Source organism: Eptesicus fuscus, chromosome 13 (genome assembly GCF_027574615.1).
Source record: "Eptesicus fuscus isolate TK198812 chromosome 13, DD_ASM_mEF_20220401, whole genome shotgun sequence".
Lineage (NCBI taxonomy): Eukaryota > Metazoa > Chordata > Mammalia > Chiroptera > Vespertilionidae > Eptesicus > Eptesicus fuscus.
Window position 1 is genome coordinate 10,140,567 of NC_072485.1, and position 15,160 is coordinate 10,155,726.

General features: G+C 41.8%; 1 protein-coding gene across 1 annotated transcript; it reads right to left on the minus strand.

The window, feature by feature from the left end:
* Positions 1-10,688, minus strand: LOC114227918 (caspase-1-like). Its single transcript, XM_054725011.1, has 8 exons — positions 10,475-10,688; positions 8,466-8,632; positions 7,430-7,603; positions 6,011-6,245; positions 5,005-5,148; positions 4,522-4,631; positions 2,068-2,171; positions 1-63 (listed from the first exon to the last, which is right to left on the minus strand). The coding sequence occupies exons 1-7, from the start codon at positions 10,686-10,688 to the stop codon at positions 2,073-2,075; spliced, it is 1,143 nt and encodes a 380-aa protein (XP_054580986.1). The 3' UTR covers positions 1-63; positions 2,068-2,072.
* Positions 10,689-15,160: the final 4,472 nt, after the last annotated feature.

A 15,160-nucleotide genomic window follows, 5' to 3' on the forward strand; every position in this document is an offset into this window, starting at 1 on the left:
GTGGCATACTGGTAGAGTTGCTTCTAGAAGTTGGTAAAGAAGGGCAGGACTGCCTGTAATTCCCTGAAGAAGAAGAAGAAAAACAAACAAACAAACAAAAATAACACAAGAGACAAAATACAGAAGGTGGGGATAGTAATTCCCAGAAGCCTTCAATCTGTCCCTTACCATCTTTCCCCTTTCATCCTCTTCCATGTGCTTTTGCCACTTCCTTTGACTTCTGTGACCCTTATCATCACCAAAAGTTCACAGGGTGATGTTTGTAAAATTTAATTCGTTCTCATTTCTCTGTTCACAAGAACTCAAAGGGTTTGCTCTCTCACTCAGGATGACAATTTTAGAACAGTTACCATGTGATCACCAAAGCCCATGTGACCAGACTTTTCACCATTTTCTGAATGTGTCTCTGCCATTTCCCCCAGTGTGCTGCCTTTTGGCAGTTCTTTAAAGATGTGAAGCACATTTCAGCCTCAGGGTATTTGTACTTGCTAGTCCCAGGGGTGCTAGAACACTGTTCTGCAGAGAATCACAAGGTTCACTAGCCCACTCTGCCCACACCCTGTTCTAATTTATTTTATCACTTCATGGGAGGTTTCTTGAATTATCTATCTACTAGAGGCCCAGTGCATGAAATTCATGCATGGAGGGGAAGGGTGTCCCTCAACCCAGCCTGCACCCTCTCCAATCTGGGACCCCGGTGGGATGGGGCCTAAACATCCCTCTCACAATCCAGGACAGCTGGCTCCCAACCGCTCACCTGCCTCTGCTTGATTGCCCTTAACCACTTCCTCCTGCCAGCCTGATCACCCCCTAACCACTCCCCTGCCAGCCTGATCGATGCCTAACTGCCCGATTGCCCCTGACTGCCCTCCCCTGCCTTCCTGGTCACCCCTAACTACCCTCCCTTGCCAGCCTGGTCCCCCCAACTGCCCTCCCCTGCAGGCCTGGTTGCCCACAACTGCCTTCCCCTGCCAGCCATCTTGTGGTGGCCATCTTGTATCCACATTGGGGCAGCCATCTTGTGTCTTGGAGTGACAGTCAATTTGCATATTACTCTTTTATTAGATAGGATTATAGTACAACACCCATCCTTTTCATCATTTTAACCTCATTTATTTTTCTTCTTAGTTGTTATCACTCTCACATATATTTACTTGTTTGTGTATTTATAGTCTGTCTCCACTTACTAGAGTATGAGCTTTCAGAAGGAAAAGCAAGATTTAAAGTAATGAGATAAACTTTACTATAATGTATAATTTTATTAATGCTGTTGAAAGAGAGATTGACAATATACTTACAATACAGTGTGATATTAAGCTGTTATGCGTGAGTACAGTAATAGCTGGATCTAAATTCCTTCGACCCATTCTAAAATATATTTACCAAAAACAATAAATGTGTGTTAGTGTTGACATGGGTGTTTGAAAGGGTTTCAGAGCAGTAATTAAGGATTTGAGAGCACACTCTGCAATCTACATTGTGAGAACAGAGAGTCAGAATCTGCATCAACACAAGAATTACAGTCCAGGGTATATTTTATACTATCTTGGTAATAGGAGCTCAAGGTCAGTAATGTGATATCTGCACTTAAAGGACCAATGTTCTGTTTCCTTCACAGTCATCTCCTCTATTTTCTGTTTTTGTTTTTGTTTTGTTTTGTTTTGGTTTTGCTTTTCAGGATCTGTGGCAATGTTTGGTAACTCAGTGTCTGGTGTGTGTGTGTGTGTGTGTTTGTGTGTGTGTGTGTGTGCGCGCGCACGCGTGCTAAGAAAGAGAGAACTATTAAGTAATAATGAAAGCAAGAGTAAATTTTTTTCATTAATTACTACCCTGTGTCCTTGATTGTTTATTACTCCCTGTCTTGGTATGTCTTATCTCCTTGATTGGCTGACTAACTGAATATCGAATAAGGAGGATCCAGATTCTTATGAGTAGAGAAAAAAATAACATCTAGTCTCTAAACTACACCAATAAGAAACATTAATTTTAATACCAAAGCAATTGGCTGTCATTAGCCATTGAACCTCATCACCATTTATTATACATGTCAAAAGCTTTGATACTTACTATTTTCAATTGCCAGGAAAGAGGTAGAAATATCTTGACATGGATACTCGTTCTATGGTGGGCATCTGGGCTCTAACATCTGGCTTTTCAAATGAAAGTTGTACCTTTTAAAAAAAAAGAGGTTCTAGATGAAACACAACTCTTATCCACTCTCAGAAAACATTTTGCACCATGAGCCAAAAAAATTCTGGCTCATATTCTAACTCTCTGTCACTGTTACCCTACTGTTTAGAAGTAGCTCCCCAAGTCAGAATAGACTCTTAATCTCCAAATAAGCACCTCATGCCTAACCCAAAGCCATTCAAAATTCAGGTTTCTATTTTGGGTTTCAGCTCTACAGAGCTTAACTGATCTCCTGGAGTCAATTCATGAGAACTGGATCTCAAATATGCTCTACCTTCAACATCCACGGTGAATCCTGAATTCAATAAGGCACAAACTCAACTATTATTACTAAAACCTGAACACAACAACTTTCACATCCTAACCAACAAGCTGACCTCTGAAGTGTTTTGTCATGGACTGATAAATGAGATTCTATTAATACCATTGCAATTGGCTAGTTATTAACAATAGAACAGGAGCAGAGGGGAGAGACAAGGCTCTTAAGGCATGTTATTTGGGCAGCTTCACCAGGAACCTGCAATTTCACAGGCCCATTCCCTGCAGACCACTGGGGGAAGGGAGCTACCAAATGGGAGATGAATCCATGCACAAGGAGATGGGTTTACAAGGAAAAGAGCCTGTCAGTCAAGCCTGGGGAGCAATGGATTTGGCTAGAATAGGCAGGGCCATTGCACATCCGCACAAATTTGGGAATACATAAACCCGCTGATAAAGAAGCTCACTCTCTTGTGTGGCTCTCTTGGCTCACATGCTCCTCTGGCTTTGTTCCTGCCCCTGTTGTCTCCGTAGCTACAAGGCCCACAGCCATGTGGTCCTCACACGTAATGGACTATAACTGGAAACACAAACTAAGCTAGCTTGTTGCTCTATTTGACTGTGGAGACATGGAACAGAAACTCTGGACACTGGCTTTGATTTCAGATCTGCTGAAAACAAAATGGTACTTCTTTCTTGGCAGGACAAAGGGAAATGGGACCTTGGGAACTCAGGGGTATAACTGCACAGAAATGAAGTTTTCTATAATGTATCACCTTCCCATGTGAGTCTCAGAAAATTCTTTTTCTCAGGATATTGCAACACACCCTCGCTCACCAGCAAGTGGTGGGGATGAGGATGTCTCCCCGCTGATCACACTATTTCTAGACTTCTCCTAGCAATGCCTTTAGAAGTAAAATGTCTAAATGCTACTCATCCAACAGGACTTAATTTCCAAAGTTCTCATTCATGGAGACCCTAACTCACATTACAATGCAATCTTCTCCTGTTTACTAAAGGTGTGTTCCTCTTTGCCCATAGGGCTACTGTTCTCTACAGTTTTTAATTTAAAAACGATCATACAGCCCGAGCTGGTTTGGCTCAGCAGTTAGAGTGTGGGCCTGTGGACTAAAGGATCCTCTCTCATCATTGGTATTTCTGTCTTTCTCTCCGCTCTCCCTTTCTCTTCAAAATAAATAAAAATATACTTTTAAAAAATAATAAAAATTAAAAAACAGCCCTTCTGCTGTATCTTCTTAATATCCTAATGGGAGACATGTATTGATATTCATGCATTGATTTATTGAATGAATATTAATTCCTTTGTGCTAGCATTTTGAGGTGTTGAGCAAATTTCTGCCTTCATGAAGCTTGTATTCAAGTGAGTAAGAACAGGTAAAAGCAAACAGAATATATGCCGAATGAGTGGTGGTCAGAACCATGGAGAAAAACAAATTAGGAGGGAGCGGGGAATAAGGAATTTCCTGAGGTGGCAAAGGAATTTGGTCTTCCTTTCTGGACCAAACCATTCAAAGAATCCCTTCTCCCTTTCTTTCACATGCCCTAGGTCTTTTGTTATGGAGCCTCTCACAATCTGTAAGGACACATGTGTTTGTTGGCCTACTTGTTTAGTATCCATCTCTCTCACAAAATGGCCCTGAGTAGCCTTATGACACAATACGTCATTTATACCAGTGTCACGGGATAGCAATAATTACCAATAACAATAACACCCAATTTATATTATTCAATAACGTAAGCCATAAAAATCAACTCAAAATACTTTCCATATTCTTTAACTTTAAAAAAAAATGTATAGCCCATAACAAATAAGCTTCATGTTACATTATTTTGTACTATTTCGTTCTCATGCAATTTTGGGGTGACATCTACTTTTCCTAAATCAGATGTCAACCCCTGGATAATGGAAACCTGGTACTACTCTACTTTTGTTTGCCTGACAAAGCCTGTCATTGTCAGATGAAATAATGATAGTAAAGTCTTCCTGCACACACACACACACACACACACACACGATTAGAAAAGGCAGAAGAAAAAAGGAAAAATGTTTACCTTCCAAAATACTTGCTCGAGGTGATAGTGCCAAGAATACTGTTGGAAGCATCTGATTAGCTGTGCGATGAAGAGAGAACCTCTACTAGGGTCTCTCCAGGATAGGTTATCTAGGAAGATAAGAGGTGGTCAGCCTTGGGCTGTGCCCTTGAATGTTTTCTTTTATCACACATTTGTTTTATGTACATTTGTGTTTTTAAGCATAGCTTTGGAATTAACTTGACATGTTTAGGGAAACACATCTCTACATTAACTAATTTTCCAAAAAGAGGAGAAAAAATATATATAAAAACTGGCATTTAACTAAAGGGATAACTCACCAAGATTGCATTAACGATTGCTTTATATTCTTGGAACTGACTCTTACTATGTGGCCTCACAATGTGTCTTATGTCCCTGCTGCAGGGAGCCTGTCTCAATAATCTAGCATCATCCTGAGGCAGCCACAGGCCCACAAACCCTGTCTGTAACTGGAAGACCTACGTGGGGTTGAGGAGCAGAAAGCAATGAAGTCCTTCTCCACGTGAGCTTTGGAAACAGCATCGTCCTCCAGGCTCTCAGCTGACTGTGAAGAGCTGTCCATCACGGCTGCTGGAGAGTCATTGACCCACAATTCCCCGCGGTTTTCTGTAGAGACATTAATTTTGTGCAAACTGTGTGCCTCCCTCAGTATGGCTGTCACAATCGTCTACCTCATTCTTTTTAAATGTTTATTCTCACCAATTTCACACACACACACACACACACACACACACACACACACTCACACTCACTCATTCACACACTAAACCCTTGCTCCACACACATAGCTTGGCCTCTCTCTAGTGTCTTTGAACAACGTGCCTACTGTTAGTGGCAGCATCTTACCAGCAAATAGTGATGATATCAGGAAACTGGAAGACAAAGGACTTAAAACCTTATCTGCATAATTTCAGAGTCTGGTTACCATCTTTTTAGCTAGGCTATTTCTGCTTTTTCTTCCAAACACTGCTCCAAAACTCTAGGAGGCCATTGGAAGTCAGAAAAAACAAAGGAAATGTTGACAGCAATCCCAAGTGCCCACATCTCCCTACTCACTTCCCTTTCAATAACACACAGGGGAAAAGGCTGCTGCTCCTATAGAACAGCCCCACTTTCCAAGGGAATTCTTCTCAAGCCAGAGAATGTCAAAATGCCTGTGAGACAGTTACCAGTAAGGCTGTCATTAACATGATCTTCTGAGAAGGTTTCAATACTTGTGTTCAACTTTGATTTGGGGATTCTGAAGATCTCCTTCACCACGTATCTTGGGTTAAATTGAATAGGTATATTTCTCTTAGAAGAGAAAACAATCTCTCATGATACCAACACCCCGTGGACTTTCCCAAGAAATCATTTCACTTTATTTGCACTGAATGGGGTCTAGGGTTGTTTCCCCTAAAAGCAAAACATACATCACAATCCCCTGCAAACCCCTCATGTTCTTTGGATTTTCCCTGTCAGAACTCACCACCTCTGCAGGCCTGGACAATGATGACCTTAGGTTTGTCCTTGAGACTGGGGCAGTTGCGATTGTTGAATATCCGAAAGATGGTGTCATAAGGTAGCACATCTGGGTTTTCATCGCTATGCCAAGTCCCACAGAGTCTATCCAGGAGGCCATGCGACATGAACACCAGGAATGTACTATCTGAGGTGCTGTGCTCTGGGCGGGCAGCAAATGTCACCAGCACTGACTCCATCTCCTGAAAAAGGCCACGGGACCTTACTCTAAAAGGACAAGCTTTACCCCCAATCTGACCGCCTATTTGTCCTGAGCAGGATAAGAAACATCTGCAATGTTCCAGTCACTGTGCTTCAGGTAGCGGTGCTTAATGACAGTTTTCTTTGTCTTCTGACAATAGAGCTGGGGGTTCAAGGACCTGCTCCTGCTAACATTATATGAGCTGCCCTCTTGATGTATTTCACATTTGTTTATTGTCACTTACATACCTTTTCTTTCTATCTCTGTCTTTTATCTGATTACTTAATAGGAGCCATGCATCATATATGTATCATACCACTTCCCTTCAACAACCCTTCCCACTGTACTTATAATAAAATCAACCTTCTGACATATGTGTACTCCCTCCTGCCGTCCTCTCTCAGCTCTCCTTACACTGGTCTTTTTGTATATTTCATGGGCCAGTTTCATATGTAGTTCAGACTTTTCATGGTAGTGATCCCTCTTGGAATGTATTACATTCACATGTTCCCAGACCTGTCTTGTTACTGGCAGTCATCTGTCAGGTCCCATACCGTCTCCTGACAAGGCTTTTCCTGACCATTCCATCAAAGCAATTATCCAATTCGCTGTTATGTTGTCTTTTCTTTTTCCCCTTAACTTTTACCTTTATTTTCACTCTTATAGAGAGACATAAGGCACATCATATCTCTGAAATATTCTGTTTTGCTTTTCATATGATTGCCCCCACCAGTAAACCTAAATCAATTTGAACTTGGAATGTTCTGTCTCATTCACAGATCTATCCTCAGTGCTAAAAATAGGACCTGAGACCAAGTCAGGACTCAGTATTTATATGGTGGGTACATGTCTTTGAACATTCATCACAATGTAGAATTTTCTGGGAATATTGGGTCTGAATACAATCACCTCACTTTGGAAATAAGAATTATGTGGGTATGCATGCCAGTCACTTTTTGTCTAGTTTTATGGAATTGAGGATATTTGGAGCTCAAAAGAGACAGAGATTTCCCCTATCTAATAATTTCATTTTATAAACACACATACTCACATGCACGTGCACACACAGAGAGAGATACGTGGCCTAAGGTTGGTAAAGTATCTGGCTATCATTATAAAGTTAATTTGGTAGCAGGAGGGTGTGTGTTGAATATGTGCTTGTTTGGGTGGGTGAGGAGCCCTTACCTTGGCTGTGAGGTTCTCTTCCACAATCACACTGTAGCCGAGGCTCACAAGCAACTTTTCCATCCCTGTGATGTCAAGTTCAGCCCCCTGCCTGGGCTGAAGATGATCAAACTCTATATTGCATATGATGAGAGCCAGGCGAGTGCGGCCCGTTTTCTCCTTTATTGGATAGATCTGTAGGAAATGGATATAGAGTGAGTTTGATTTACCTAAATCTCTTTTAAACCTTCATATGCTAATCTCTGTTGCTTTGTTACAGGCTCATGGATCTGCAGTGTCCCCTCTCTTATACCAGTGACCCTGCATTTTTCTTTGTAAGAGATTGAACTGACATAAGAAGGAAGTGAGAATTGAAAGTGATTTTGCACTTTCAGATTATATAAAAATAAAAGTAGACTGAGAAATAAAATAATGTAATTTATTTTCCAAGAGCCCAGAAGTGGACCTAGAACATATTTGGGATAGTTACGAAAGAATCTTGAAGAGACTAGAGCAATTCCAACCATAACTTTCTCCTCCCTCTTCTCCACCTCCACAAATCATTCTCAGTGTTCAAGGTTCAGATCAAATTTCATAAAAAGCAGGAGACATTTCCTATTGACTCCAGCTAAAAACAAATACTTCAAAGATGCTCTGGCTTTGGTAACATCATTATTTCAGTATTATTATTAGCACATCGAGATAAAATGGATTTCAGGCTTTAATTATATTTTAAGCCATGCTTTGTGCCTAGGCTTTAAAACTAGTATGAAAATAATTACTAAATATTTTGATTTACAGCTATAGCTTAATTGTAATAAGTCTCAAATAGATAGAACAAATAAATGAAGAGAGAGATCTGTATTTAATCATGGGGTTGAAAGAAAATGGGAATCTGTGTGAGGCTCTATGAGTTATTCCTTCCTCAAAGCAGCTATGAAAAAGATTGTCACTGTCCCCACCCTACCACTCTGTAATTAGTGCTTTAGGAAATCCTGTACTTAGTGAAAGCAATTGTTTCTCTCTGTTTTTATATTTTATTGGTAGAACACAGTACCTCTCCAACCCTTTCTTTACACTCTTTCACGAAATCTTCAGGAAGACAAAGCTTGAGGGTATCTGTAGTTTCTGCTGACTCAGCTTGCCCAGTCTTTTCTGGAGGAACTGTAGGATATATCACATGAAACCATAGGATGTAAATTTTAATATCGACATCAATGCATCCTCTGAAAACACACTTCATTATGCTTGTCAATTTCAAGTACAAAAATTAAATTTAAGTTTCTTAAAGTTTTTATAAAGATATTTGTATAACAATAAACACCTTAGAAATTTAATCCAGAAATTCTAAGAATTGGCATGACCTAACAAATGTGAAATACCCTGATTTTTCATCCCATAACAACTATTGAAGACAATATTTTAATAGAAAAATATGGTCCATTTGCCTGCTCTGAATGAGGGAGAGCCATAGGCTGTCCCTCAAAATGCTGAGCCCCAGGCCACAGACTACAGCTTGTCCCGCCCTTCCCATCCAGACTGCTGGACTGACTAACCATTAATAAGTTCAAGAACGTTTTCTGGAGGAGGCCTTGTGGTGGCAGGAGTGTACATGTCAAGACTTTTTTTTTTTTTTTTCAGAAAGATCTCTCCCATTTGAGTCATTCAAATATTCAAATAAGTCATCTAATTACCACATTATGTGGCCCGGAAAACAATTGCCCAGTAGATGAGAGACAGACAAAGGCATGACAGCCTGCCTGAGGAGGCATCAGCTGCCAAGCAGCTAGGGGACTCCAGGTGTTAGCTTCATTATAGTGGTTTGTCCAAGTGCCTCTGGAACTCAGGGACTATGACCTGAAAGGAATGGAGCAAGGGAGAAGAAACTTTGGCTACTACACAATTATTCTGAACCCGTATTGTTAGTTATTGAATGTCTTTAATTTGGGGGAGTGTTAAATAGAAAAAAAAAGGTATTAAAAGGAAAACAGAGACTTGTATTCATGCATATAAGCATAACCAATGGAGGCAGAAAACAGAGGGTGAGAGTGAGGGCCGGATTGGAGGGGTTGGGGGATCAATGGGAAAATAATCACACATTGGTAATACCTTAATCAATAAAAAAGAAAAAAAATATATAAAAAATAAAAGTAAAAGGAAAACAAGAAGTTACCCAGAGATGAACTTTGTATGTCAGTAAGCCAGGCATAGGCTTCCCCTCCTCCCAGATAAGAAGATGTCTTGCTTTCAAAGAACAAATTTCCCTATGGTTGGATTTGGGAAGAATAAAAGAGACCAGTGGTTGAGAGTTGCCAGAGCTCCCATCTCGGCAGTGTGGGGGACTTAGGGACTATGGAGAGAAGGGGCAGGTCAGATGCCTGTCTGTATTGTATCAGGGCCTCAGGAGGATGTGATGTAGAGGTCAGGCCTTACACAATGGTCTACAGCCTAGTTCCATGCTAGTGGACAACATCATGCAAAAGAAAATGCAAGAGGGCAATTAAATGAAAGAATCCACATAGAAAACCCTAGCTTTTCTGTCAGCATTGAATTTATTCTCAGAGTGCTTCACCATCATTGAAATATTTTATTCTTTCTGGAGAGCAAACTTTTGGAGATAAATCAAAAAACTACTCCATGACAGACCTTAAGTCTTCCTGTCATTAGATAACTATATAAGTTTCTAGAGATTCCTAGACTTAAGTAACTAGCTAAGTAGTTAACTAACTAGCTAACTAACTAAATAAATAAGTAAAGTGCTTTGCCAGGAGGACTAGAGAAATGGTATGAAATTTATCAGACTGTTCTCATAAACTTCAACAACTGAGCTGCCACATACTCAGGATGGGAAGTGATTTTTAATTCAAAGAATGAGTCTGAGACTAGAGGAATAAGAATAAAGAGTAAGGACACAGGGCATATACAATAGTGCCACTGACTTAGAAATGGGGCCCTGAAGCCAGACGTAAAGAAGTTGTCTGCAAACTAACATGAACAATGAAGACATCCTATGTGGGTGCAAAGACACGGGGCCTGCGTGGACTTTAGTCAGGTTGTAGACCTTACCTGGGGACAGCCCCATGTTCTCTGCAACGTGGTGGTCCTTTTCACAAATGAGAATGATAAATGTTTGGCTTGCCAAGGGCCCTTTCCGAATGACTGAGTCAATCAAAGCTCGGGCCTTATCCATAGCTGTGGCATGTTCCTTTCTTATTTTCTCCATCTCCTCCAGGTTCAGCACTCTTTTATCAAATAGGTGATCCAACAAGACATTTATCATGCCCTCAGTCACTGATTGGACAAAAACCTTCCTCTTCTCTTTCAGTTCTTTGTCTGTTTGAAGCACAAGGGATTCCCCAAGTCACTAAACAGCCTCGGTTTCCTCTCAAGTCAGCAACAGGGAATAGCCTCCTTTAGATTTAATCCACAAAATGTCCCTCCCCGTGCAGTTCAGTCATCCTGAGCTACCCACTCTTCCCTCAGTGGGGCCCAGTGTGCTCACTGAGTGCCTGAAGTCTGAGATTTACTATGGGTGACTCCTGTCTATTCACCTCTGCATAATAAAAGAAGGAAGCAGTGAGGGCCTATTTCCCTTGGGGACAGCAGCTGCTGGTACCCATCTCATGGGCATCCTGCACCCTTTGTCAGATAACTCAGTTAAGGGTTTGGGGCCCCTTCTCTACTTCCCTTTCTACTCCCTCCTCTTTCTTCTCTCTCCCTCAGTTCTGTTCACCTAGTTACCATAAACATTCACAGAACCTAATTATGGCTTCCCCCAAAGCCAGCCACTTTCAAAAATTTTCCCCAAGATGTATCCTTTTAGAAAATAATAATAAAGAAAAAAACAACAAAACACAAGAAGAGCAATAAAAATAATCTCACAACTCACCGGCCATGGCTTTTCTCTCTTAGCCTTGGAGTGCAATTTGAAACCAAAAGCATGGTCCACCTCCTTTTAAGCAGGCTTGTACACATATCAGTAAATACCAACTGCTCATTCCTATGCAAGTCTTTATCTTTTCTTCAAATAATCTTATTGCTTAACTTTGGATTGCATCAGGGTGTATATCGTGGGAAAATTTCTTTCACCAACACTGGATGAGGCTAGGCCAGGAAGACAGTGGAGTCTAGAGAATAAGAAAGTAAAGAGAAAGTATGCATTTACTTAAACTCACTTAATAATGAATCTCTCATTCATGAGCAAGTGTGATCTGGAAAGTAACTCATCTTTGGTGTCTTAGTCCATGCACGGTCCTGTAACCAAATGCCACAGCCTGGGTGGCTTAGCAACAAGAGGACTATTTCGCACAGTTCTGCATCTGGAAGCACAAGACCAGGTGCCAGCATGGGTGGATTGTGGTGAAGGCCCTTTTCTGGGTTGCAGACTCCTGACTTCTTACCATGACCTCACATGGCAGAAAGGGTGAGACAGCTCTTTGGAACCTCTGTTTTAAGAGTGTGAATCCCATTCATGAGGCTTTTGCCCTCATGATCAATTCAACTGCCAAAGACCTCAACTCCTAATACTGTCACCATGGGCCTTAGGTTTTCAACATCTGAGTATTGGAGGAACACATACATTCAATCTATAGCATTTGGAGGAGTAGAACCATTTTGATCCCTGTCCCCATCTGCAGATCTGCTATGTCCCCGGAGCTCTTTGTTTCTGAGAAGCAGCTCTGCTATTAGGAGTGGAAATATTTTTCACTAGAAATAAATATTTTCTTATCTAACACTTTTTCTTTTCAGATGATTCTGTTTGGTGGGATACTATAGAGACTAATGGCTCAGACTCTGGACTCAGAATGTCTGATAGTATTTTAACCATTCTTTCTTGGGCAAAGTATTGAATTTTCCCATGCTTTTGGTTCCTCTATTGGTAGCACATACCTACACAACCTTTGAACATTAAGTGAATAGAAATGTAGAAATTGGATAGCACATCATCAGCACACAATGTTATTATTTATTATTAATATTGTTTTTAATTGATATAGTTCTAAATTAAATAGCTAAAGTTGGTTATTTGCAGGTTATCTAGTTAAATTTCTCTCTTGGGAGAATCCTCCTGCATCTCATTCATTCATTCACTTAGCATATATATCTGGATGACCTACTCCATGTTAGACACTGCTCTAGGTTCCAGGGGTTCAGTCAACACAGCCAATGGTCCCTTGCCTTACGGTTTTGCATTCAAGGCAAGAAGACAAACGTGAAACCGATATGTACCTGGTATAGTGTGAGAGTGTGGTAAGTGCTAAGGAGAAGTTAATTAAGAAAGCAATTGATGAAATATGGAGGATGTTAAAACTGAAGACAGAGGAGCACAGGAAGGCCTAAAGAAGTCACTGCTTTTTGTAAGCACATGTTTAATTGCTTGACCCAAAATAAACTCAACATAACCGATTTATTTTATAGATATGGTTTTGGAAGAAGTACTAATAAAAAAATGCCGATTAGTCTTTAAAAGTTATCAATTTATTTACAAAAAATACTGATGGGAATATTACTTTAGTTTCTTAAGAGAATAATAACCCAGAGTTACTAAAACATTCAGTGTGTGTGTGTGTGTGTGTGTGTGTGTGTGTGTGTGCAGGCAAAATGCAGAAAATATCTAAATTAAATATTACTAGCTATAATACTACTGTTTTACTATTAAAAGCAAACATATTTTGACACGTGGATCACCAGTTTCTTGCTGTGATCTAGGCTACTTGTTAAATTTATTTTTTCATTAGAATAAAATCCACTGTGTAGATTTTAATCTAAGACTTTTCTCAGTGTGTTTTCATTTTTACTTTGCTACTTACCCAATCCAGTATACAGCAGAATCTTGTGACCCTTGGCGCAGGGAGGCTTGTTGTAGAGAAGCAGAAATTGCATGTATATCGCTTCCCGTATACATTTATATTTATTCATTTATTTCTGAAATGCCTTAAGGATTTCACATGAGGGTTTCTCTACAAGCCAGGGCCATACACCGATGAGTAGAAACATGCTGAGGTAGCATTTCAGCCCCAGTCAGCCCCACCCCCTATTAGGAACCCACACCTCGATTGGGGGCATGACCAGCTTGAAAACCCACCATGGCCCCTTGCCCTGGTTGGCCCAGCCTTCCAGGGGCACCATCACCCTGATTAGGAGCATGGCCAGCCTGCAAAATCTTCAACTTGGCCAGCCCACCTCCAGCAGGGACCCCCATCCCTATCTGGGACCCCATCAGGACCCCATCAGGTCTGACCCTCTTTCCTCTATAATAAAAGGTTAATATGCAAATTGATCCTAATGGCAGAACAATAAAAAAAACTGTTCCACCAGTCACCATGAGGTACACTGACCACCTTTGGTTTCTTACCCCGGCCAGCAGGCCCTGATCATCCAATGTCAAACAGGGAACCAGAGGTTGTGGCAGGGGACATGGGTGGCACCTGCCAAGGTCCCGGACACACCAGTCAACCCACACACAGAGGGCAACCTGTGATTGGGGCGGGGCCGGCAAGTGGGTGGAATGTCCAACCTCTCAGTTCCTCCCCCTGGCCTACAGGCTTCGATTACCTGATGGAGAATGGGGAACTGGGTGTGGGTAGAAGCAGGGGTCGGGGCTGGCTGTGGGCAGCCAGGAATGATGGCCCTGATCTAAGGCTAGGCCTAGGGACTGTACCTGCTTATGAATTTCGTGTGCTGGGCCTCTACTTTATATATAAAACATTGCATTTATTTAATGTAAAATTTTTGATGAGTTTAGAAATATTTGTACATTCATGGTACCATCACCACAAAGTCTAACATTGTACACAGTTCTATAAAATTTTATATTCAATTTATTCATCTGTTTCTTTATGTAATGTGCTTTCTGAATCTTCTGGAAAATTTTCCCTAGCTAAATATCATAAATACTAGAGGCCCAGTGCATGAAATTCTTGCATGGGGGAATGTCCCTCAGCCCTTCCTGTACCCTCTCCAATCTGGGACCCCTAGGGGGATTTAAGGATCAGGCCTAAACCAGCAGTCAGACATCCCTCTCAGAATCCAGGACCACTGCCTCCTAACTGTTCACCTGCCTGCCTGCCTGCCTGATTACCCCTAACACTTCTGCCTGCCAGCACTCCCCTGGCCACTCCCCTGTCAGCCCAATTTCCCACATGTGCTCTTCCCTGCTGGCCTGATCGCCACCAACTGCCCTCCCCTAATGGCCTGGCAGCATCCTGTTGAAGCCATCTTGTGAAGGTCATCTTGTAGGGGTAATCTTGTGATGATGTGAGGGTGCGGCGCCACCTAAGCTTTTATTAATACTAGAGGTGCATGAAATTCATGCATGGGAGACAGGGTGTCCCTCAGCCCAGCCTGCATCCTCCCCAATCTGGAACCCCTCGAGGGATGTCCGACTGCCCATTTAAACCCTATACATGCTCCCAGTGGGATCAGGTCTAAACAGACAGTCGGAAATCCCTCTCACTATCCAGGACTGCTGGCTCCCAACTACTCACCTGCCTGCCTTTCTGATTGCCCCTAACCACTTCTGCCTGCAGCCTGATCACCCCCTAACCACTCCCATGCCAGCTTGATTGATGTCAAACTGCTCCCCTGCCAGCCTGTTTGCCCCCAACTTCCCTCCTCTGCCAGGCTTGTCACCCCTAACTGCTCTCCCCTGCAGGGCTGATCGCCGCCAACTGCCCTCCCTTGCAGGCCTGGTCCCTCTCAACTGCCCTTCCTTGTATGCATGCTGTCTCCCAACTGCTGTCCCTTGTAGGC